Raw genomic sequence first — 26,180 nt, forward strand, 5'->3', positions numbered from 1 at the left:
GTATGCTAATCGTTTGAAGTCTTCAGGACTTTTCAAGATCATAGTATCTTTTATTAAAGTTTAAATGTACTTTTGGAAAACTGTTATCAGTCAGTGTCTTGTTTATTGATTTCATCAAAACATTTGTGAAATCAGAATGCTGTAAGTCATTCAATTAGGATGCAGTCGGTAAACAGGGCAGACATTATGAAGTCTATCCTACTCTTGAGAACAACTGAACAAGTTGAAATGGAAGAAATATGCAGACCAACAATTAGGTAAATAATACAGGACACTATAAAAGACTCATTTTACCTGGAATCTATTCTGTATGGGAACAGAAAATACATCAGTGCCATAGGGGTTAATGGGCTGATTGTTTCTAAGAACTGTTATGGGTTTATAAGAGATAGCTCTTCCCTATGAGTACATTTATTGAAAAGTCTTGAGAAAATAAAAAATCTTGAACAAGTGAAAGCAATGAAAATCTACCATATTGTAATACAAAGACATTTTACTGATTTATAGTTGCATTCCCCTCATACACGCTGCTCCACACTGTACAAGTTGAGCCTGTTGGGAATGTGATCTGTGGGTTTACATAATTGGTCTTCTCTATCCTTCTGCATGATGCTTTTCTTAAGAATTTTATGGCCTGTTGTATAGTGACTCCAAAAAGAAACAGTAAAAGCAAAGATGGTTTTAACTACAAATACTCACTTCAAATACAGCTGAAGTTGTAAAGCATATGATCCTCCTATTGGTTTCTTTGTGCAGGCTTTGAGTTTTATAATCACTGAAGAAAATATTATGCATATTTTATAGTTTTTTGTTTTATTGTAACTAGAATACTCAACACAAATAGAATCTCCTAAATTTTTAAGTGCACAGTACAATTCTCTAGAACTTGTGCATCTTATATAACTGAAGTTGTACACCTAAAAAGACAAGTATGGTGAGAATGTGGAGGAATTAAAATCCTTGAGTTTTATTGGTGGAAATGAAAATTATGTGATTCCTATGGAAAACAGGACAGCAGTTCCTTAGAAGATTAAAAAGAGAACTACTGTATGACTACCAAACAAAAACCAAACCCACACTTCTGAATATATACTCATACCCAAATAATTGAACTCTAAAAGGGCTGTCTCTTCTGTCTCTTCCCCCTCTCATGTTCATAGTAGCATTACTCACAACAGCCAAGGTGAGGAAATGACATTCAAGTCTATCAATATAAATGATAAGTAAAGAAGCTATGACAGAAGGTTTTAAATCACAGATTGCATCAATCTAACAAATTTTAATTTCACAAGGCATCTCATAACTTGAAGATGTCATGAACACAGTCTAGTAAGTTATGTTTTTGACATAGCATTTGTAGCCTCATACTTTTTCTATCACTGTCTTTCAGATACTCAGTGTCATAATAGCATTTGGGCCATACAGTTACTTGCTCTGTGATTCCTGAGTTCTAAGTTGTACTCAAGAAGAGACACCTGAAAGACTATATATCTTCAGAGCAGCCATGCAGTAGACTAAATGCACTGGCAAATCTTTCATTTGTTTATCTCCCACAAAGATTTGTCCCAGGCAGTTCTTTGTCAGCATATACTTTGCAAAACCATATACACCAGCCTGTGAAAAACTTTCATTAGATGATTGGGACTCCCCTCACCTTGAGAAATTGTGAGTTTCTTAGTTCCTTCTGCTTCTTATGTGATCCTCTTAAAAGATGAGGAAGGCAGTTTAGGGGACATTGTAGTGAAAAACAATTTTAATTCTGAAGATCTAAATTTTTGAGTTCAGTACTTATGGTTAATCTAACTATGTTGTAAATCACTTGATATTCTTAAATGCTCCTGTCTTTTTTGCAAAATGGAAGCAAAGGGAAAACCAACAATGTTCCTCAAGAAAAGATATCAGTGTGCCAGTGATCAAGATTCCCACTCCAGAGCTTCTTAGAATGAAGCAAGGTAGAAAGACAACATGAAAAGAATAAAATTTGACAGTGTCTTTGCTTTTTGTCTCAGATTTCATGCTAGCAAGTTCTGTGGTGATGTATTATTTATGATTTAATAAAGATTGCCTAAAGTATCAGAATGCAAAGCCAGACTCACTAGTTAGCTATAGAAGCTAAGCAACGGTGGCACACACCTTTAATCCCAGGACACAAGATGGATCTCTGTGAGCTCAAGGTTACACAGGGCTACAGGAAAGTGAATCAGTCTAAAAGATTAACAGAGCTCATGCCTTTAATCCAAGCACTAGAGAGGTATATAAAAGAGAGGAGCCCAGGGTCTAAGGCTACACTCTGAGATTTAGTCTCTAGCCATGTTGAGGAGAGGCATCAGTCTGAGGCTTGGAGGAAAGCTCATGGAGAAAGGTTACCCCTTTCAGTCTGAGGTGGAGGTGAGAGCTAGTGGTTTGGCTGCTTTGCTTTTCTGATCTTCAGCCTGAATATTGAACCCCAATATCAGTCTTCTGGTCTTTATTATTCATGCTACAAATTTCTCTAAGGAGTTTCAATGGAATTGAACACTGCAATTAGGTGTTCCAGAACCAATAAACCTAGAGCAACCATAGAAACCACAGCAAAATATAAAAATACACCGTTTATTCTTTTCAACTTGATAGCAATTGTGCTTTGAAATTATACTAACCTCTCCCAAAGTTAAATGTGAATGGAAAACTAAATTGAAGAATATAGTAAGAAATAAAATTGTAAGAGCAAGTACTTGTCCTAAATGTATACAATTTAGCAAAGTAAAATTATTTTTTAAGACATGGTGTTTCTATGTAACCCATAGTGGCCACAAATTCACAAACCTCCTGCTTTAGCCACCTAAGTGCTAGAGTTACACACACCCACAAGCCATATGCTTTCTCTGTTTTTTGTTTTTGTTTAGTTTTTCTTCATTATGCAGAACTAGGAGCTGATCTCAAGTGTTTAATGCATGATTTAGGTGCTCTACCACTGAAGTGTACTCCAGCTACATATTACTTTGTATTTTTTATGGGATCTCAATGAATTGTTCAGGCTGACCTTGAACTGGCAATGTAGCCCATGTTAGCCTTGAATTTGTGATCCTTATATGTCAGCCTCCCAAGTGGCTGGGATTACATGACTGCATCATGGGATGATGGGGGAAGTCCTTCTGTGTATGTATTTATCTTATTGGTTGTTGAATAAAGCACTGTTGGCCAATAGGGAAGCAAGATAGGTAGGACTAGGAGTTGAGGAGGATTCTGGGAAAGAGAGACAAAAGCAGACACCATATAGGCCACCAGAGGAGTAAGAGGTCTGGACCATTTTCTATGGTAAGAGAAATACTTAGATTACAATTATGGGTTAAATACTTAAGTCAAGCTAATCAGAAGAAACCAAGCAAACGGCCAACAGCTTTATAATTAATAGGGTGTCCTGTGTGTTATTTGGGGATTCAGACAGCACAGCAGGCCCAGGTGACTGGCGAGGAAAATTACACGTTACAATGGGGCATCTATCTTTCTAAAAAAGTTGCATCTTCATTCTATTCAGGTCTGATGAGAAGCTGTTCCTGTTCATTTCTTTGTACAGTTAAAGGTCATTTTCAGACCTCATTGAAACCCTCTCCAATATTATATTTGTTTCTTGTTACTAGAAGTAGCAATATCCTTTTTCTTATATTATTATTGTGTAATAAGTACTTGGGAGGGAGTGCTGAGCAACAGATGATTGAGAAAAATAAAAATACAAGTTTCTACAGTATTCTTAAATACTGAGTAACATTTTCTTCAAGTTACAAAGTGACAGCAATATACAGCAGTATGACATTCAAAGGGTTACTTAAATATGTAGAGGTAGAGCCCTGGGGAAATGGGTCTTAGGGTTTATCAGCATGTGATTTCTTTGACGGTGAGTTTGGTTTAACTTATAAAGTGTAGCTATATGCATAAAGGACAGCAAAGCTTCTCTATTGTCATGTATCACTGTGAGTAAACACAGAAAATGAGCCTTCCCATACAAAAGAAAAACAGCAAGAAAGAGAAACTGAAAAAAAATTCTATAGAATTATTGAAGTTGAAATAAAAAGAAGACAGAAAACAAACCAAAGCAATTTAAACCCCAAAGTAGATTAAATAGGAACTTTCTCCCCTACTTTTTAAAAAATTATAAATAAATATTTTTCATACAATATATTCTAATCACGGTTTCCCCTCCCTTTCTCCTTCCAGGTCCTTCCCATCTCCCATCCCATCCAACTTCATGCCTTCTTTTTCCTCTCTATGTCTGTATAAGACAAAGAGGCAAATAAAAAATAAATAAAACAAATTAAAACAAAACAAAAGTACAAAAACCACACAGACACAGACACACACACAGACACAGACACACACACACTCCATAAAAACACAAAATTGGAATCCATAATACACAAGCAAAAGATGAGTAAGGTTAAAAACATGTCCAAACAAAACAACACAAAACAAAACAAAACAAAAACATCAAAAATAACATTGAGTCCTTTTTGTGTTGGTCATCTACTAATGGCCATGGAGTCCAGCCTTAAGTGTAGTTTGTATACCCAGTGAGATCCCATTGGAGAAAACTAATTTTTCTTTTGCAAGCAGTTGAAAAATGGAGAATAAATGAAAATTCAGGGCATGGTGGCTCATACTTGTAACCCCAAGCTTTGGGAGACCAAAGCAGAAGATCATGTGTTCTAGGCCAGCCTGGCTTACATAACAAGATGCTGTATCAAAATAAAGCAAAAATAATAAAAATTTAAAATGGTTATACAAACTCTAACTAGAAGGAATCGAGTGTGTGAGATGGGTGAGACAGGCAGGACCCTTCGGCTCTCCTTCCTCTTCTCTCCAATCATTCAGTCGTGGTTGTGTCTCACTATGCCGTCACGGTCCTTACTTGCAGCTACTTCCTACTCATTCTCCCTTTCCTGTTTGGTTCTCAGACTGGGAGATATTTATCTGGGACCTGTCACTTGAGCTCAGACATGTTATAGGAGGGCTTCCAAAGGAAGGGGTTCTTCATCCTTGATTGTGAAATTCTTATCTCTACAGGAAGCAGGGGCATATTTTGCCCAAGATGGAAGTCATCTTCCTTAACGAATTTCAGAATCAGTGAGAAGAGCTTTGCCTGAGTGTGGGACATACTCTGCGGAAGTACTAGATAATCTGAAATCTGTGTTGCAAAGTGGAACCCTGAACAGGGACTTGGTCTGAGCTGGGGCAGCAGCAAAACCACCTCAGAACCCAGAGGCTAGCAGTCTCTCCTGGCCCTGAACAGGTCCTCAAAAGTACCCTGCCTGGGGAGCATAAAGGGGATGGGATAGGGGCTTGGTGAGGGGCAGGGGAAGAGGGGAGGGGGAGGAAACTGGGATTGTTATATGAAAAAGCTTGTTTCTAATTTAAAATTATAAAGGAAACTAAACAAAACAAAAACAAAAACCACCTTATACCAGCAGACTAGACTGTCAGCTTTTGTGTTCTCTTCACTCCTGTGTAACATATTGTCATCCTCCAAGTTCTTTTTTTGGAACACTGTGTCCCTCATTCTTTCATAAGGAAAAAAAGAAAGAAGAAAGAAATGGAATGAGGGAGGGGAGAAATGAAGAAGAGGAAGTGAACAAAACAGAGACAGTCCCCATAATAAAAGGGTCACACACATCTCAAGATCAATAGAAGAAGAAAAGAGTCACTGGAAGAGGAATACTCAAATCCAATAAAAGCTCAGCTCCCCTTAGAGTCAACAATGCCCAACTTTGGGATACGTTTTCTATCTCAGAAATCTATCACTTGCCAATAAACTTCACTTTCAAAAGCTTACTCTGCGTTGTTTATCTGTCTGTACTGGCAGAAAAAGAACCTAGTAGTGTATCTGGTATCAATCACATGATAAGTCTGTTGAATAAAATGCTCATAAGTTCTTTCCTGTCTCAGGAGAGGTGATGTCTCTTTTAGAGTTCCTTTGTATTCTGGATTATTCTTTCTACCTTCCATTTGATCCATTATCCTTGATTTCAGACACCCTACAGGTATCTTCTCTTCCAGCCCCAGATTTTGGCCAGCATCACAGTACTGTGGTTGAATACAGTTTGTCCCCACCACCCAACTCTGGAAAATCATTTTGAAACCTGAATGGCATTGTGGTGGGACTGGAAAGTGGGCTTTAAAGAGATGGCTAGGTCATTAACAGAGACAAATGTCTATGCTGTGGTACTTCATTAGTTACTTCCAGGGTAGACTGTTATAAAGCAACTCTGTTCCTTGCTTTTTCCTTCTTATGCACACATTTATATGCTCTTTTGCTTTCTTATGAAAGGAGCAGTGTGGCCCCCATCAGAGGCTGAGCAGATATCATAGCCATAATCTTGGCCTCTCCAGCCTCCAGAACCATGAATCAAAATAATACATATTTACAATATAAAAATATTCTTTATAACTCATTCAGTCACATACAGGCTATTACACAACAGAACATGTACTACAATAGCCAGATTTTCTCTCTAGGTTCCACTTCATTTTCTATTCTAAACATACATGCATTTTTTGTTTTGCTGATGATTCTTCTTTCCAAAGCATCTAGATATCTAGAAAGAGTATTCATTATTTTCTGTGTCATTTTTTATTATCTCAATTTTTTCCCTAAACCCATTGCAATCAGGCATCTATCTACTGTTATCAACTAACAGAATTACCTACAACTTACATGTAATTTCTTTCAATAAACATGTTTTGTTTTATTTTGACGATAACCATAAAAGGTATTTATTAATGCCTACTATATTTAAGGAAGTCAAACAACTAGCCCAAGTTCACAGATCAAGAAGTGGCAGATCCAAATAGAATTTATATTCACATTCAACTTCTTGCTGACATGTTATCTGAGGTAAAACTCTTTCCTTCTTGATCTTATATTATTAACATTCTAGTGGGTCTTGAGTTGACAGCAAATGTAATTATGAGAAATGTATTAAAAGACATAGCATGCCTGAGGAAGTAGTGGGTATGTCAGAGCTTCTAACTGACCTTTGTCCTCTAACACATTAGCTGGGGTATCTGATACAATCACATCTACTGTGTCAAAAATCCATGGAATCTGGCTAGTACAGAACAACAGAGAGAAAGAAGTAGGGGAAAACAGAATACAAAAGAATGAGAGAAGAAGGGAAGAAAAATGGAGAAGAGTGACTACCCATAGTAAATACTGCAGCTCTGACAGGAAAGAGCTCCTTGACTAAAAACATGGTCTCATGGTACCCCTGGAAACTAGAAGTATCAGGCACTGATTGCCTTGGGTATCACATAAGAGACCGGTGAAAGAATGGAACAGATTCCTGAAAGCACCCAAAGCTTTCCCAGTCTGACCACAGCACACACGTATAGTTTCCTTTCAGAAAAATAAAAGTTCATAACGTATTTTGTCTCAGATCTTAAATAATTTAACTTGGAGAAAAATCTCATGAAAATAAATATTTTAATAGAAAAACTCATGATATATATAATAATAGTCCATATGGGAAGTCAACATATGGACTCAAGTATTTGTATACAGGAAGTTAACGAGATGTAATAGTGCTAAGTTTTCTATTTCAGGGTGCTTAATTGATAATTGTCACTTCTGGCGCGTAATCACTTTCTGTCTCAGTTTCCTTAATTAATAAATTAGGAACATGATTCTGAATCAAAGGTGGAAAAAGTCACATGAATGGAAATTTATTGACCATTTTAGATTTTATTATTCTGGAAGGAAAGGGTGGGGAATAATATGGTCAGAGCTATTTTGTGTTAAATTCTTGAACACTTTGCAGCAATCATTACAAACTTCCTGACAAAATAAGCACAAACCTTTCCTGAGTGTGACTGTATTTTTCTTCTTCACAGGTTTGACTAATGAAGCTTTTGCAGAGTAGAGTACAATAGCTCCCTGGGGGATCTCTTTCCAATAATCAAGTGATTTCTTTTTCTCTCTCTTAAAAAGAATGACATTGTGCTTTAGAATGTTCTAGGCTCTGAAGGAAAGACAAACCATCTGATTTGAATGGCTAATAAAGACATTAAGCAATACGAAATAAGCAATAGAGTTCAGATCCCAAACATACTTTTAGTTTTAAATTGCAGAACAAAACTGATTTCTTTTTACATTGTTTCTGATGCTCACTGGTGATTTCTCTAAGGCCAACTTTTATTTTCATGGTCACAGCTACTTTAGAAGAGTTGGCTTATCACTTGAATGTTTTCCAAAAGATGCTGTTTCTTTGCACCCAACATTTACTGCATAACAGCATTTTTAAAATATGCTTTTCCACCCCTGAGACAGGGTCTCATTATGTAACCCAGGTTGAACTCTAACTCTCAACCCTTCTACCTCAATTTTACAAGTACTAGGATTATATGGATTATATGTATATACCACCAGAAGGAATAATATTTTAATACTATAAAGACAACGTTTTTGGCTACGCTTGTTGAAATATGCCTTTAATGCAAAGCAAGTGGATCTCTGTGAGTTCAAGGACAGTCATGCAACTTTGCTCAAAGCCCTCCCATTCCCCCATCTTGGTGGGACCACACACCTCATATCTAAATGCTTGCTTTGTGTCTTATGCATTAGCCACACGTTTGCTCACATTACTTCACCTTTCTGTGATGCCTTCATTAATTGCTTTCTAATACTCTACACTGTGATGTTTTCTTCAAGACTCATCCAAGACTCACTTTACTCCCAAGTGTCTGGAGACTGTTTGTCTATAACTAAGTTGTTTTATAGGTTCCATATCCTCAGTGGCATTAACATTTTGCTCAACACACAAAATTCTGTGCAGTGAGTCAAAGCAGGAAATGAATTCACTAGTGTGAGTGTTTCCCAATTAAAGTAAGAGGATGAAGAAGATATAAAACTAAGTTCTATCTTCGAACACCACTTAGCTTAGCAATAGAGGAGAGCCCTTGTTTTCATTCAAACATGTCCAAAAGATGGGAAAAGTCATTTTTCTTTGAGGTTATTCTTTCCATGTGGTTATTCAAGAAATGCAATGTTGAAGGTGATATGTCTTCAAATCACTAATTCAGCAAAGGCTTCAAGATATATAGTCTCTATAAGGACAAGTTTCCTAAAGATAGGATTCCAAAGTACAACTAGACAGCTATACTGCTGGAAGCCAGAGGTTCAAAAATCAGTGTTTTTGTTTATTTTTAGTTTTGATCCTGACAAAAAGCAACTTACGGGAGTATGGGTTTATTTTATCTTACTTCAGGTTGTACTCCAGGATAATACAAAGTCAGTCCAGGTAGAAGGAACTTAAAACACCCAGTTATATCACATTCAAAGTCAAGAGCAGAGAGAAATGGATGCATGTATACTTGCTTGTTTGCTTGCATTCAGCTAAATTTCTTTACTCTTATATACTTCAGAATTCCCTGCCTAAGGAATGCCACCTACAATATGCTGAATATGAATCTTTTCATGACAGCTATCTTAAAACAATTCTCCACAGACACATTTGTGGGCTAACCCAGTGTAGACAACTCCTCATCAACTCTTAATCTTGGATGATTCTAGGTTGTATCAAGTTGACATTTAAAACTAGCTACCACATAAGGTTGTCATGTTGCTTGTAGGAAGGGGTCAGTCATGTCATTTCTTAGCTCTTTGCTGCCTCAGATGCTTCTTCACACCCAACTTCCTTCTTCACAGGCTATCCTCCTTATGTATCTTCATGATATTTTTCCTCTGTGTGGGTCCCAACATCCTCCTTTAGTGAGGACATCAATAACTGGATTAGAGCCAACTCTGCAGACTTCATTTAACTGGTCACATCCTTAAAGCCCAATTTTCCAATTAAAAAGTACCAAATCTGAGGTGCTACAAGTTAGGAATCCCAGCATATCTGCTTGAGGGAAGGGGGAGTGCTATTCTACACATAGCAAAGATGTGTGGATGAGAGACTCTGCCAAGACACTCTCTTACATGGTATGAGACTGGAGAGCTGTACTTGCTGCTACTTTTTCATAAGAACCATACCCTTTCATTATCTTCCATAGGCATATAACCTTCTAGAGTCAAAGGGTAAAAGGCAAATGATGTTGTCATTGGGCAGCAGGACAGAAGGCTTCCTGTTGAACTGTGATGCTGAACAACATTACTCATGATCCTATCATCACTTATACTTTCTTTGATATGGAAAAAGAAAGTCAAATTACAAATGCTGTGCTTTCATAAGATCCATCTTTTTGCAGTGTCACTTTTAGGAGGAAATTGTCACCAACATTTTAAATATCATCAGTCAGTGTAAAGTAAGATTGAAAACACTTTTTTATATTTCCATACCCAATTTGATATATGTATCTTTAAAAAATAAATACATTTACAATATTTACAAATTTAAAAGAATTGAGAATAGAATCAAAGCCAGAATATAACATCACTACTCTGAGGGAATCTAAAGTATTACAGCTGATCATGCTGAGATCTGTAGATTATAGATTATTCAATGCAATGTACTCCATAGTAAAAAAAAAAACCTACATTGTTCTCAAAGTTCAAAGCCCATTTCCTGAACTTGTCAAGCATGAATTGTTCATCAATTAAATTCTAAATTTTCAGTGTCTTTTGGAAGAATGAGATTGAATGAGAAGCAAGAAAAGATGCATTCAATATACTAAAGCAAAGCAACACAGAGGCAATGACTTTGTTAAACAAGAAAAACTAAATTGTAGGTGACTTACATTATTCTTAAACTTACCTATTACTTAAGGGCATAATATCAACAGGATCTTTCAATGTTTTCTTAAAATGAACATCTTAAATTCAGTTGGAAAATATTTTTAAAGAAATCCTTAAGAGTCTGTTTAAGGAGATGTATAATTTGTAATTATCTCTTCTTATTCTGAGAGTTGTCTTGTCACCTGTTTATTTTTGTGCAGAACTCTTTTAGGTTGATACCATCTTGTATGTTTAATTCTGCTTTTGTTGCTTGTACTTTTGAACTCTTATCAAAAAATATTTTCTCAGATTAATATTCTGATTTAGTTAACACATAGTGTATATGTGTGTCAAAACATAACGTTTTCCTCCATGAATATGTACAATGGTTACATGTCAGCTAAAAACACTGTTTGCTAACAGCATGCAGTAACATATAGCAATTATCACTACTATTAACAAACATACCCAGATGCTTTCTTCTTGCTGGTACTGCTTCCAGTTCCTCCCACCATCACTGAACATCAGGAGGTAGCTGGTCACCCAGTCAGAACTCCCGTATCCCCCCTGGGTGGCCACAGCCGTGATCTCCATTCGCTCTCCAAGGTCAATCTGCAGCCACTGGTACGTATTTGATACAAGGGGTGTCCATCCACCAGCTCCTTTTTGGAACAACAAAAAAAGTAGAAAAATAGTATAAAATAAGGAAATTACTGAAGAGGGATTGAAAACTATAAGATGTAAATGTAGTAAATTTAAGATGGTCATAGATTCTCATTAGAAACAAAAGGCAGAAAAGTTATGTGCAAATAAATGAGTTCTGCATTGCTTTCATAATTGGCTAGGTGACCCCTGACACCTTATATTACAGCTTTCCCCTGAGTGCAGAAAGTGTTTGATGTAACATAGGAGACTAATCATTTCTGTCACTTCTGGAAACTGGTGTGTTCAACAGCCTGTGTGCTGGTGCAGGACTTGCCCTTTGCCAAGTATAAGAACAGTGTTGTGCATTATATAAACAAAAGTACTTATACATTAATTAAAACAGACATTTAGAAGAATCATCAAGAATTGAGGGGTGGTTTTCCTTGTGAGAAGCCATAGGTAAGATTCCTAGCATTATGAACAATGACAATCAAAAGCAGAGGAGTGATTTGTAACAAATGTTCTTATACACATGCTTCAGTGCCTGAGTGAAATTATGCTAAGAAGCCATGGATTTCTCTCACATTTTATATTGTTTCATCAACAGCACAGGTTAATTTTTGACGAGCTCTTGCTTTCCTAAAGACTGTTCTGGGGACTGTGGCAGGAATGCCAAGCTGCCACTGTTTTATTCTTACATGATCTCATGCTTTGCCTGCTGCTTTTCCACTTTAAATTTCAGAGCTCTGAGGAAACAATTAAGTTCTGCCATATGTGTCACAATTTAAAACAAGGGAAGGAGGAGAAACGGGAACTACAAAACTTAGATCATTTGCTGAGAATGTTAACAGATGTTTCTATGCAACTTACTTCCCCTCCAAAAGCATCCAATAGTTTGACCTTATACCTATTTTCTTAATGAAAACAATAAAAGTTGATTTACATACGTTTACAAAATATCATTTCAAAATCTGTTCCTCTTTATTACCCCCACACAAGCACAATTCATTCAATTTATTAATCATTTTATGTTTTTTGATAATGCATCACTGATTGAATTAAGTTTCTACTTTATAAGTTTTCTGCCTCCATGTTATTATTCTACATATATATGCTTTAGGCTAGACAGTCTCATGTTGCTACCTAGAAGGTGTCCTAGAGTGTGTGTTGACTTTTTCATGGTGGAACTACATGGGAAGTGTCCTAGTTAGGGTTGCTATTGCTGTGATAAAACACCATGACCATGATGGGGAGGAATGGGTTTATTTGACTTATACTTCTGCATCATACTTCATCACTGAAGAAAGTAAGGACAGGAACTCAAACAGGGCATGAACTTGGAGGAAGGAGCTGATGCCAAAGCCATGGAGAGGTGCTGTTTACTGATTTGCTCTTCATGGCTTTCTCAGTTTGCTTTCTTATAGATCCCAGGACCATCAACTCAGGGATGGTACCACTCAAATAGACTAAGCCTTCCCACATTTATCTCTAATTAAGAAAATGCCATACAGACATGTTTATAGCCCAATCTTATGGAGACATTTTCCCAACTAAGGCTCACTCTTTTCTGATGATTCTAGCTTGTGTCGAATTGACAAAAAAACTAGCCAACACAGGAAGGATTAGGATATGTGGCCTTGTTGGAGGAGGTATTTCACTAGGGGTGGGCTTTGAAGTTTCAAAAGCCCACTTCATTCCCAATTCTCACGTTCTCTCTCTCCCCTTCTTTCTGTCTCTGTCTCTACATAATAATGCCCCATACATTATAGGGAGTTAGTTTCATTGCCACCATCATCCTACACATTATACCACATCTGATGATTAATAGGGTCAAGAGATACCCAAGGCCATTAAATGTAAGCAAGCAAAGTAAATATTAAGACAAACATTATTAAGGGTTCTGTAGGTAAATCAAACAAATAACCAAATCTCTTTATTGGGAAGCATAGCACTTCCCTTTAAGAAATTGTTTCAAATGGAGTTTTTTTCTAAATGTGCACTGTTTCCACATAAAACCTTAAATCATGGAAGAAATACTAATTATTCAGAAACTACCTAAGATAAGAAGGAAGGGAGACAGACAGACATGTGGTAGGGTGCCACAATGCCTGAATTCCACTATGATCATAAGTTTTTCTATGTAAGGAACATGAACTCAACTAGAAATTACCTCCTCTTTTCCCACATTTGAGATTTATAGATTCTTAAACTTCCAATCTTTTTGCCAATAGTCACCCTTTTGAAGGGAATTATAATGTGTCTTTTATATCTGGTTTCAATTAGAAAGAAATCAGTTCTAAGCATACATACTTGTACATAAACACTGATGAGTGCATATACAGATACCTATGTGTGTGTGTGTGTATGTAGAGCAGTTCATATACTTCAATCTTTTGACTATATTTCTTCAAGTTAAAAAAACACTACAGAAGTCTTGCTTTAGAAACTATCTTTTCTCCCATTTGCATTTTCCTTTGTTTCCTCCAACCTTTTCAAGCTGAACAGAGAAGGTTCAACCTCCCAAAACTGTGTTGATTAAGAAGAACTGTACCTGAAACTCAGATCTCAGTGTATATGCATCAATTTATGTAGTTTATTTCCTTACAAAATAGATCTGCATCTTCTAATAGCTTTGAAAATGAACAAAAGTAAATGGGATAAATATAAAAAAAAGAGTTGGCAATAGACTTACCATTAACACATAATTATATTAAATTTAAGTGGTAAAACCATTTAATGAAATGATATCAAATTAGATAGTAAATGAAATTGTAATTGTATGTTGACTATAAGAACCACAGTGTGAATATAACAGCTCAAATAGGCTAATTTTTTATCATTGTAACACTAGCCTAAAGAAGAGTTGCATTGGTTTTATTAGGTAGAGTGTAGCGAGAATTACTGAAGATAATATAAAGTCTTATTCCACAAAGAAAATGATATCTACTTATCAAGAGGGTACAATTATTCTAAACATGTATACTTGTACTAACAACTTCAAATCTAACCTGATAAAATTGAAATAGGCCTATTGTGTTGGTTTGAATAAAATTGGCCCCATAGGCTCATACATTTGTGTTCTTTTTCCCTATATGATAGAACTTGTGGGGAATGATTAGGAGGTGTGGCCTTCTTGGAGAAAGTGTTTCACGGGTGGAGGGGTAGGCTTTGAGGTTTCAAAAATCCATGCTATCCTCATTAATCTCAATCTCTCTTCCCCCTCTCCCTCTCTTCCTCTGTGCTTCCCCCCTGCCCCCGCTCTGCCTCATAATTGTAGGCCAGGTATAAGCTTTGAGCTGCCGCTCCAGTGTAATGCCTATTTGCCTGTTACCATGGTCCCTGCCATCAAACTCATGGACTCTGACCCTCTAGAGCACCCAAATTAAATTATTTCTTCTATGAATTGCCTTGGTCATGGTGTTTTGTCATGGCAATAGAAAAGTAACTAAGAAACCAATCCAGGATTGTAAAGTAAACACTTAGTGTCCACTTCATCCTAGTTTTGTTGCGACAGGCCTGACCATGCTACTCTTTGGAGAAATGTGGGATTTTGGACTGGAAAAGTGGTTAAATGCTGTAAGCAGGGATAAATGTACTACTCTAGTAGGAACTTGGAAGAGAGAGTGCTCAGAGTAACATGGGTAGTCCATTAAGCTCTGTTTACAGCATTCAACCTCTTTTCTAGTCCAAAGTCCCAAAGTCTTCCACATTCTTCCAAAGAATACTGTGGTCCTGGTAATGTATGAATGGTAATGTATATTGTGTGTCATTGTTTGTTCCAAGTATGTAATTTGCTTTTTAATTTTAATTTCTCAAATATTTTCTTGAGTTTCAGAAGAGGCTTTGGATTTTTAAACAGTCGTGAAACTGTGAAATACTATGTGAACTTTGAGGTTGAATTAAATGTATTTTTCATTATAATTACAAGCCCTTGAGGCCAAAGAGTGAAAGGTTTGAACAAGAATGGTCCTCATAGGCTCATATATTTGAATTCTGGTCTCTAATTGGCAGAACTATTCAGGAAGAATTAGAAGGTAAGGACTTGTTGGAAGAGATGTGTCAGTAGGAGAGAGCTTTGAGGTTTCAAAGGCCTCCTTTATTCCCAGTTAGCACCCCAACACACCACAACTCCTGCTTGTGGATTAAATGTAAGCTCTCCGGGAGCCAAGCACCCCAGACTCCGGATCTTCGCTCACACCAACGAGACCAGGAAAGGAGAGGAGGCTGGGAGACCAGTGAAGCGGCGGTTCTTCCAGCAGCATCAGGACCAGCATTCGGACAAGGAATAGAAGAACCACCAGATTATTGGACTTGCTAGCACCCACCAAAAGGGAACGCTGGTCCCCAGACCAGTAAGGGGCTCTTTCTGTACCCACTAGAAGAAGAGATGGGAAAGAGACAATACAAAAACACAGTCAGCAACAGAAAAACAAATATGACACTGCCAGATTCTAGAGACTCCACACCAGCAAGACCCCAACATTCCAATGCGGACGAAGCAGAAGAGAACGACCTTAAAAGCACTTTCATGAAAATGATAGAGGCCCTAAAAGAGGATATTGGAAAAATCCCTCAAAGAAATGGAAGAAAAAACAAACCAAAAAATGCAAGAATTGGAAGAAAAAACAAACGAAAAAAAGGCAGAAAATGGAAGAAGAAATGAAGCAAAAAATGCAAGAAATGGAAGAAAAAACAAAGCAAAAAATGCAAGAATTGGAAGAAGAATCATACCAAAAAAGACAGGAAATGGAAGAAGAAACAAAGCAAAAAATGCAAGAAATGGTAGAAAAAACAAAGCAAAAAATGAAAAAAATGGAAGAAGAAACAAACCAAAAAAGGCAGGAAATGGAAGAAGAAACAAAGCACAAAATGCGAGAAATGGAACAAAAAGCAAACCAAAAAATGCAAGAAATGGAAGAAAGAACAAACCAAAAAATTCATAAAAGGCAACAAACGGACGAACAGATAAACAGAAAATTGCAAGAAGCAATGCAAACACTGCAAGGGTTGAAAACTGAAATAGAGTCATTAAAAAAACACAATCTGAAGAAAGGCAGAAAATAGAAAAGCTGGACAAACAGTCAGGCACTACCAATACAAGCATTACCAACAGAATAGAAGAGATGGAAGAGAGAATCTCAAGTGTTGAAGATACGCTAGGAGAAACGGATTTATCAACCAAAGAAAACCTTAAATCCAACAAATCCTTAACACAAAACATCCAGGAAATATGGGACACCATGAAAAGACCAAACCTAAGAATAATAGGTATAGAAGAAGGAGAAGAAATCCAGCTCAAAGGGGCAGAAGGCATATTCAACAAAATCATAGAAGAAAACTTTCCCAACCTTAAGAAAGACATGCCAATGAAGGTACAAGAAGCCTACAGAACACCAAATAGAGTGGACCACAAAAAAAATCCCTCGCCACATAATAATCAAGACCCCAAACATACAGAATAAAGAAAGAATATTAAGAGCAGCTAAGGAAAAAGGTCAAGTAACATATAAAGGCAGACCTATCAGAATTACACCTGATTTCTCCATGGAAACGCTGAAAGCCAGAAGGTCCTGGATAGATATTCTACCTACACTAAGAGACCACGGATGCCAGCCCAGACTACTATACCCGGCAAAGCTCTCAATCACTATAGACGGAGAAAACAAGATATTCCATGACAAAACTAGATTCAAGCAATATGTGTCCACTAACCCAGCCCTACAGAAAATTTTGGAAGGAAAACTCCAACCCAAGGAAGCTAACTACAACCAGAAAAACATAAGCATTAGAGAATCTCTCTCTACCAACAGCCAAAAGAACAAAGGGGTGAAATTCCACACATAATTCCACCAACAACAACCATCGCAAATCGAAGAAGGATGAGCAATCATTGGTCATTAATATCCCTCAATATTAATGGCCTTAACTCACCCATAAAAAGACACAGACTAGCAGATTGGATTCGAAGACAGAACCCTTCATTTTGCTGCATACAGGAAACACACCTCACCCTTAAAGACAGACATTACCTGAGAATTAAAGGTTGGGAAAAAATTTTTCAATCGAATGGACCCAAGAAACAAGCCGGGGTAGCAATCCTAATATCTAACAAACTAGACTTTAAAATAAAATCAATCAAAAGAGATGAAGGAGGTCATTACATACTCATCACAGGTGAAACCCACCAAGAGGAAGTGTCTATTCTGAACATCTATGCCCCAAATACAAAGGCATCCACATTCGTTAAAAAAGCATTATTAGAACTTAAATCTCATCTAAAGCCCCACACAGTTATAGTGGGAGATTTCAACACACCACTCTCACCACTAGACAGGAATACCAAACAGAAACTCAACAAAGAAGCAAAAGGGCTAATAGAAGTAATGACCCAACTGGGATTAACAGATATCTATAGAACATTTCATCCACATAAAAAAGAATATACCTTCTTCTCACCACCACATGGAACCTTCTCAAAAATCGACCACATACTTGGCAACATATCAAAGCTCAGCAGCTACAAAAAAATTGGAATAACTCCATGCATCTTATCAGACCACCATGCTTTAAAATTAGAATTCAACAACAACACAAATTGCAGAAAACCTACAAACTCATGGAAATTGAATAATGCTCAACTGCACCATCCATGGGTCAAAGAGGAAATAAAAAAAGAAATTAAAGACTTCCTTGAATTCAATGAGAATGAAGACACAACATACCCAAACCTATGGGACACTTTGAAAGCAGTGCTACGGGGGAAGTTCATAGCGCTAAATGCTCACATGAAGAAACAGGAGAACAGTTATACCAGAGAATTAACATCACAGCTGAAAGCTCTAGAACACAAAGAAGCACACTCCCCCAGGAGGAGTAGACGCCAGGAAATAATCAAATTGAGGGCCGAAATCAATAAAGTAGAAACCAGGAAAACAATACAAAGAATCAACGCAACGAAGAGTTGGTTCTTTGAGAAAATCAACAAGATAGACAAACCTTTGTCCAAACTTACCAAACAGCAGAGAGTGAACACGCAAATTAACAAAATTAGAAATGAAAAGGGGGTCATAACAACAGACTCTGAGGAAATCCAGAGAATCATTAGGTCATACTTTGAAAACCTGTACTCCACAAAATTCGAAAATTTAAAGGAAATGGATGACTTCCTGGACAGCTATCAATTGCCAAAACTAAATCAAGAACAGATAAGCAATTTAAATAGACCTATAACCCCTATGGAAATAGAAGCTGTCATCAAAAGTCTCCCAACCAAAAAAAGCCCAGGTCCAGATGGCCTCAGTGCAGAATTCTACCAGAAATTCAAAGAACAGCTTATACCAATTCTTCTCAAAGTGTTCCACACAATAGAAGCAGAAGGGTCTTTGCCAAACTCTTTCTATGAGGCTTCAATAACCTTGATCCCCAAGCCACACAAAGATACAACTAAGAAAGAGAACTTCAGACCAATATCCCTCATGAACATTGATGCAAAAATACTCAATAAAATACTGGCAAATCGGATCCAAGAACACATCAAAACAATCATTCACCACGATCAAGTAGGTTTCATCCCAGGAATGCAGGGATGGTTCAACATACGAAAATCCATCAACGTAATCCACCATATAAACAAGCTGAAAAACAAAAATCACATGATCATCTCACTAGATGCTGAAAAAGCCTTTGACAAAATCCAACACCCCTTCATGATAAAGGTCTTGGAGAGATCTGGGATAACAGGGACATACTTAAACATAATAAAAGCTATATACAGTAAACCAACAGCCAACATCAAACTAAATGGACAGAAACTCAATGCAATTCCTCTAAAATCAGGAACAAAACAAGGCTGTCCACTCTCTCCATACCTTTTCAACATGGTACTTGAAGTCCTAGCTATTGCCATACGACAACAAAGGGGGATCAAGGGGATACAAATTGGGAAGGAAGAGGTCAAACTTTCACTGTTTGCAGACGATATGATAGTTTACATCAATGACCCAAAGAACTCTACCAGGGAACTCTTACAGCTGATTAACACCTTCAGCAAAGTGGCAGGCTACAAGATCAACTCAAGAAAATCAGTAGCCCTACTATATACAGATGATAAAAGGGCTGAAAGAGAAATCAGAGAAACATCACCCTTTACAATTGCCACAAACAACATAAAATACCTTGGGGTAACGCTAACCAAACAAGTGAAAGACCTGTATCATAAGAACTTTGAATCTTTAAAGAAAGAAATTAAAGAAGCCCTCAGAAAATGGAAAGATCTCCCATGCTCATGGATAGGTAGGATCAATGTAGTAAAAATGGCAATCCTGCCAAAAGCAATCTACAGATTCAATGCAATCCCCATTAAAATCCCAGCACAGTTCTTCACAGACCTTGAAAGAACAATAATCAATTTTGTATGGAAAAACAAAAGACCCAGGATAGCCAAAACAACCCTGTTCAACAAGGCAACGTCCGGAGGCATCACCATCCCTGACCTCAAGCTCTATTATAGAGCTATAGTCCTGAAAACAGCTTGGTATTGGCACAAAAATAGACAGGTAGACCAATGGAATCGAATTGAAAACCCGGGTATTAACCCACACACGTACGAACATCTGATCTTTGACAAAGAAGCTAAAAATATACAATGGAATAAAGAAAGCATCTTCAACAAATGGTGCTGGCATAATTGGAGACTGGCATGTAGAAGAATGCAGATCGATCCATGTCTATCGCCATGCACAAAACTTAAGTCCAAATGGATCAAAGACCTCAACATAAATCCAGCCACACTGAACCTCTTAGAAGAGAAAGTGGGTGGTACCCTTGAACGAATTGGTACAGGAGACAGCTTCCTGAACATAACACCAGTAGCACAGGCAGTAAGATCAACAATTAATAAATGGGACCTACTGAAACTGAGAAGCTTCTGTAAGGCAAAGGACACAGTCAGCAAGACAAAAAGGCAGCCCACAGAATGGGAAAAATATTCACTAATCCCACATCTGACAGAGGGTTGATCTCCAAAATTTACAAAGAACTCAAGAAGCAAGTCTCCAAAACACCAAAGGACCCTATTAAAAAGTGGGCTGCAGAACTAAATAGAGAGTTTTCAATAGAGGAGTCTAAAATGGCTGAGAGGCACTTGAGAAAGTGCTCAACATCCTTAGCCATCCGGGAAATGCAAATCAAAACAACTCTCAGATACCATCTCACCCCTGTCAGAATGGCTAAAATCAAAAACACCAATGACAATTTATGCTGGAGAGGATGTGGTGAAAGGGGGACACTCCTCCATTGCTGGTGGGAGTGCCAACTGGTTCAGCCACTTTGGAAATCAGTGTGGAGATTCCTCAGAAAAATGGGAATAAACCTACCACAAGACCCAGCAACTCCACTCTTAGGCATATATCCAAAAGATGCCCATTCATACAACAAAGAGGTCTGTTCCACTATGTTCATAGCAGCTTTATTTGTAATTGCCAGAACGTGGAAGCAACCTAGATGTCCCTCACCTGAAGAGTGGATAGAGAAAATGTGGTACATCTACACAATGGAGTACTATTCAGCAGAAAAATAATGGAATCATGAGATTCGCAGGCAAATGGATGACACTAGAAGAAACCATCCTGAGTGAGGTAACCCAGTCACAAAAAGAGAAACATGGCATGTACTCTCTCATATATGGATTTTAGACATAGATCTGGGGAGTGCCAGCCTACAATCCTATGGCCAGAGAGTCTGGGAAACAGAAACTTTATTTAGTGGCTGATCGAAGAAGAGGCAGACTCCCTTGGTTAAGTACTGAGCTGAACTCAAGAAAGCCAGTAACAGAGAGGGAGGATTGATGATCAAAGGGATTAAGACTGGGCTGGTTTAACCCCCAGAAACAGCTGACCAGACAAAGGTTAACTCTTGAATCCCAGGCATTAGCCTGGGAAGCCAGCATGGGACTGATCAAGACCCCCCTGAATCTGGGTGTCAGTGAAGAGGCCTAGGGAATCTATTGAGCCTTGGGCAGCAGATCAGTACCCATCCCAAGTATACACACGGACTTTGGACTCCAATAGAACAATGTGAGGTGCACTCTCACCCAGAACTCTTGGGAAAGGGTCTAGGCCCTGCCCTATATGAAATGACACACTATGGACACCCCCATGGAGGGCCTCACCCTCCCTGGAGAAATGAGAGGATAACGGGGGAGAGGGGAGGGGAGGGCACGGGAGGAAGGGAGGGAATGGGAGAGGGACCTGGAACTGACTTGTGAAGCAACCTTGATTCTTATCTAAATTTAAACTGGAAAATAAAATTTAAAAAAAAGTGAAAAAAAATGTAAGCTCTCTGCTACTTCTTCAGTGCCTCTTGCCTGCTTTTTTTTCCATGATGACCATAGACTCTATCACCCTCTGGAACTGTGAACCCTAAACTAAGTGCTTTACTTTGCTCATGATTTCTTTTTCTCATAGCAATAGAAAAGTAACTAAGAAACCAATCCAGGACTGTAAAGCAAACTCTTAGTTTTCACTTCATCCTGAATTTTTGTAGGTCTAGTGTCATTCACCTTTGGGCTTTTGAAATGCATAAGTCAGGAAGACTACGGTAGGAGCATGTACATTGTGAAGCGGAAGTTGTCAATACAATGACCAGTATTTCACACACACATTTTTTAAAATCTCTGTAACATATTTGCCAAGTATTATATGACAGATGAATTATTATGTGCAATAGTAAGGAATGAAGTGACAGTATCTTTAGAAGAAAAAAGACTATGAGAGAATGTGGTGGCAGTCCTGAGAACAGAGTATGAGGAGATTTCCAAGATGGCAATTCACAAGTAGAATGTTAAGGATGTGAAGACATTATGGGTAGTATTTTAATACTGTTTAAGATTTCATTGCTATATACAATGCTATTTTACTATGAATAGTTATGTCTTAAAGTGATTGTACAAACTGCAAATTCCAATCCATGAAAGTTTATGTCCACTATAAAGCTTAAATGTTCATTTCTTTGTTATTCATACTAGAAAGAGGTCTAAAGAGATCCACACCAACACCAAAACAGATAAACACAGGGCTGATTTAGATGTAGCTAGAGACAACAAGAACAAATGAATCTGCTGTTCGGTTCTATTCTATTTTCTTCATATTACTTATTCCATTTACCTGCTTTGACTATTTTATTAAGAAAATGATGAAATGCTTATCCCTTTCTTATTTAATGTCACCAATATAACAGAAAACTGCATTGGGATGAAATGCTTAAAAATAACAATTTTAGTGAATATTAGTCATTTGAATGTATGAACTGTTCAATCAACTAACAGTCTTCAGTCTACTTTCTTTAAAAAATATTTACATTTTCCCTAAGGATTATAACATAGTTAAACTAGCCATCATTTGTTAAATTTGCTGTGAAGGTCTTGTATGAGGGGAGTGTGGTGGTTCTGTGCTGAGCTGGATGATTGGAATCTCTAATAGTTAATGATCATATGCTAGAATAAACCATTTTAAGGGTCATTTTTCCAATGTAAGGAAATATAATTTTAAGATATATTGCTAAGTTTCTACTAGGACTTATAATTTCTTTTAAACCATATATATATGTATATATACGTATGTGTGTGTGTGTGTGTGTAAATGGATTTGTATTTGAGTACATATGCCCAGAGAGGCTAGAGACATTGGATCTCCTTGGAGCTGGAGTTATAGGCTATTGTAAGCTACCTGATATGTGTTCTAGGAAACAAATTTGGGTCCTCTGTCAAAGCAGTACATGCTCTTAGTCACCGAGCCTTCTCTATAGACATGCCCTTATACTTTCTAACATAAGAAATATTTTTTATATCCAATGTCTTTATAAATATCCAGAACCCATGTTTTAAAGTTACCATAGTGGAGGGAATGACAACCAATGTGTCTTCACTTGCTTTGTGCTTTCAATGTGTTGTATGCATTTCTGAACTATATTCAATGAAATTAATTTCTGTACACCAATGCTGACTTCCATTCTAATCTGAACACCTGACTCTGGTTGGATTCTTCCATCAGAATCCATGGCTGTGGGTATATAAAGCTCTCCTAAGTCATTAATAAAGTATTGCTCCTGGCTACAAATGAGAGATAATGCAAGCACTTACTGGAAATACACACTTACATCAGCCAAACCAGTGTTAAGTTGCTTTTGGCAAGAATATTCATCTCATTTTAACTCCTGCCCTTCCATTTCACACTGACAGAGGAAGGTACATGACTACAGACTCCTATCAAATGCTACTGGGCCAATCAATACATTCTCACAATAAAATATATAATAACGTGAAATGATTTTAGTATTTATCCAAAGTTATGCAACCAATAAAAGTAAGATTGAAAAGAAGCTCAGCAGCAACAACAACAAAACAACCATATGATTCTAAGTTTATTACACCTCATAAAGAGTAAGATTACTCTCTTCCTTCAGGAAATTTAGAACTGGATGAAGAATAAAACTACAGAGTTGTGAAGTAAGTTTGCTGGCATGTGGTGTTATGAGAGAATATTTTTGGTGGTGAGGAGGGTACTAGTCATTTTTAGCTTGCATGGATAATTAGTCATATTTAGCTTGCTTTAGAAAAGCTGGAGCCAAAATATGGATTATGAGCTATTTTCATACAATTAGGGAATTAAGAATGGACATACATTTTTTTTAATTTGAGGACCTGGAAGAGATAAGTAAAGTGAGAGATTTTATGTGAGCCTCAAAACCAGAAATATTTTTATTTGTTTCAAAACAGAAAGTTTTCTAGCTCCTGTTTTAAAGGGTGGTGAGAGGTTTTGTTTACGATTGAGTAGGAAATAGGATATGTTTCACCAAGGACCTAATATTTATTTTAAGACTCTGAAATGGGAGTTAGTTCTCCTGAAGGACACCCTAGAAAATGCCAATCGTGCAAGTGCAGGTGGATGCAGGTCAGATGGATGAGAGCCCATAGGAAGAATGAGAGCTCAAAGGAAGCAACAGTTGAAGGGTGGTGGAGCCTTGTTGTCGAGGGCCTCTCCCACAAAGGAGCACAATGAGTATTCACTGCTAACATGACTGGCTTATGTGTGGGTCAAGAATCAGGAATTTGGAAAGGAATAGTCACAATTTTTATCTTAAAAATAAGCCAGGAGTTGCCAGGCGGTGGTGGCGCACGCCTTCAATCTCAGAACTTGGGAGGCAGAGGCAGACAGATCTCTGTGAGTTCGAGGCCAGCCCGCTCTACAGAGTGAGTTCCAGGACAGTCTTCAAAACAATACAGAGAAACCCTGTCTCAAAAAACAACAAAAAAATAAGCCAGGAGTTTCAGGCCAGCATGGTCTATAAAACTACACAGAGAAACTCTGCCTTGAAGAAAAAAAAAAAGCCAGGGTTAGGAGGATTGCTCAGTCCAAAAAAAAAAAAAAAAAAAAAAAAAAAGTACTTGCCTTGCAAACACAAGGATCTGAGCTGAATTCCCAGAATTCATAAAAAGGTCAGGCATAGCGGTGCATGTTTGTAATCTCAGCACCAGGACACTGGAGAGGTGGAGAAAGGTGAATCCTTAGGGCCACTAGCCAGCCAATCCAGTCTACTTCGAGAGTCCCAGACAAGTGTGACACCCTGGCCTACCCAGGTAGTGAAGAGTCCCTGAGGAACAACCTCTAGTCTCTACCCACTTGTGTGAACATGCATAAGCAAACAGAAATAGACATGAATCAATATTTAATAGAATGTATGAACAAAGGCAATAACTCACAGTGGTGATAGATAAAATAACTGAAGGCTCCTGGGAATGGCACTGAGATTTTGCCAGGCAATTCCAAATATCTCAAGGATACAAAAATCACACAGAGCTGTTTTATATACAGCATACAATAGAATACTGAATTGCCTAAAATAACACACATAAAATCTGAGGTCTGATTGCATTTTGTCTTAGGAGAATGTGGTCAACAGGGCTTGATTCCACATCTCTGATGTCCTTGGATTTCACCCAAAAGGTATCCTCACTCTGAGGAAGAATGTAAAGTTTTTTGGCACAAGTATTTTTTCATTGAGTTTCTGTGGTTTTAAGGAAACAGAAACATACACACAGTGGCATTTCTGCTTCAGAAATGAGCATTCATACTGTAGAAAATATTGAATATCTACTTTACCGTTGAGCATATCAGTTTGAATCTTGTATTTTCAACCATGGAGTTGGGTGGGAAATATAATTTCATTTTTTCCATCACAGAGGGAGTTGTTAAATGGGAGTTTCAGCTCTAGCTGATGCTGAAACGGGTCACAAGAAGGGCCTCAGACCAGTTCAAGATATTTGTGGTCATCCTTTCCTGTAGTTGCTGCACTGTGTTCTAGTCTGATTTAATGAACCCTACTATAATCAGGATATGATATGGACTTCCTAGAGGACTGGCTGACTCTTCTGCAAGAGTCACTTGCATGTAAACACTTATATACTTGAACTTAAGTGGAGATTTCCACTAAGATGATACTGGAAGATCAAGCGTGAAGCCAGAGTTGTTATTTAAATATGAATGTCCACCATAAGCACCTGTGCTTTGACACTTGATCCCCAGTCAACATTAGTCTTTAGGAAGGTTGAGGAACCCTTAACAGGTGAAGAAAGTTAGTCACAAAGAGCAAGCCTTGATATTTTATAGCCTAGATTTACTTCATGTGTTTCTGTTTCATGATTTTTGATGTAAGGTGACCAACTGCCTTCTGTGCCTTCATCACCATGATAGACTGTATCCCTTCAAACTGTGAGTCAAAATAAACCATTCCCTGCTCAAGTTGCTTCTGGCTAGGTATTTAGTCGCAATAATAACTAAGAAAGATTTGTACTAAA

At 37.6% G+C, this 26,180-nt stretch overlaps 1 protein-coding gene across 3 annotated transcripts in view; it reads right to left on the bottom strand.

The window, feature by feature from the left end:
• The window catches only part of LOC101837173 (contactin-associated protein-like 3), a 148,897-nt gene that overhangs the window by 96,254 nt on the left and 26,463 nt on the right, over positions 1-26,180 (bottom strand). For all 3 annotated transcript variants that reach the window (XR_005881046.1, XM_040756165.1, XM_040756164.1), the window contains exon 3: positions 11,153-11,346. Coding sequence is in view for 2 of the 3 variants with exons in the window: in XM_040756165.1 (XP_040612099.1) it covers positions 11,153-11,346 (194 nt within the window). In the remaining variant the exon portion in view is untranslated. The remainder of the gene's footprint in view (positions 1-11,152; positions 11,347-26,180) is intronic.

The sequence above is a fragment of the Mesocricetus auratus genome, unplaced genomic scaffold, assembly GCF_017639785.1.
Source record: "Mesocricetus auratus isolate SY011 unplaced genomic scaffold, BCM_Maur_2.0 Super-Scaffold_100013, whole genome shotgun sequence".
Lineage (NCBI taxonomy): Eukaryota > Metazoa > Chordata > Mammalia > Rodentia > Cricetidae > Mesocricetus > Mesocricetus auratus.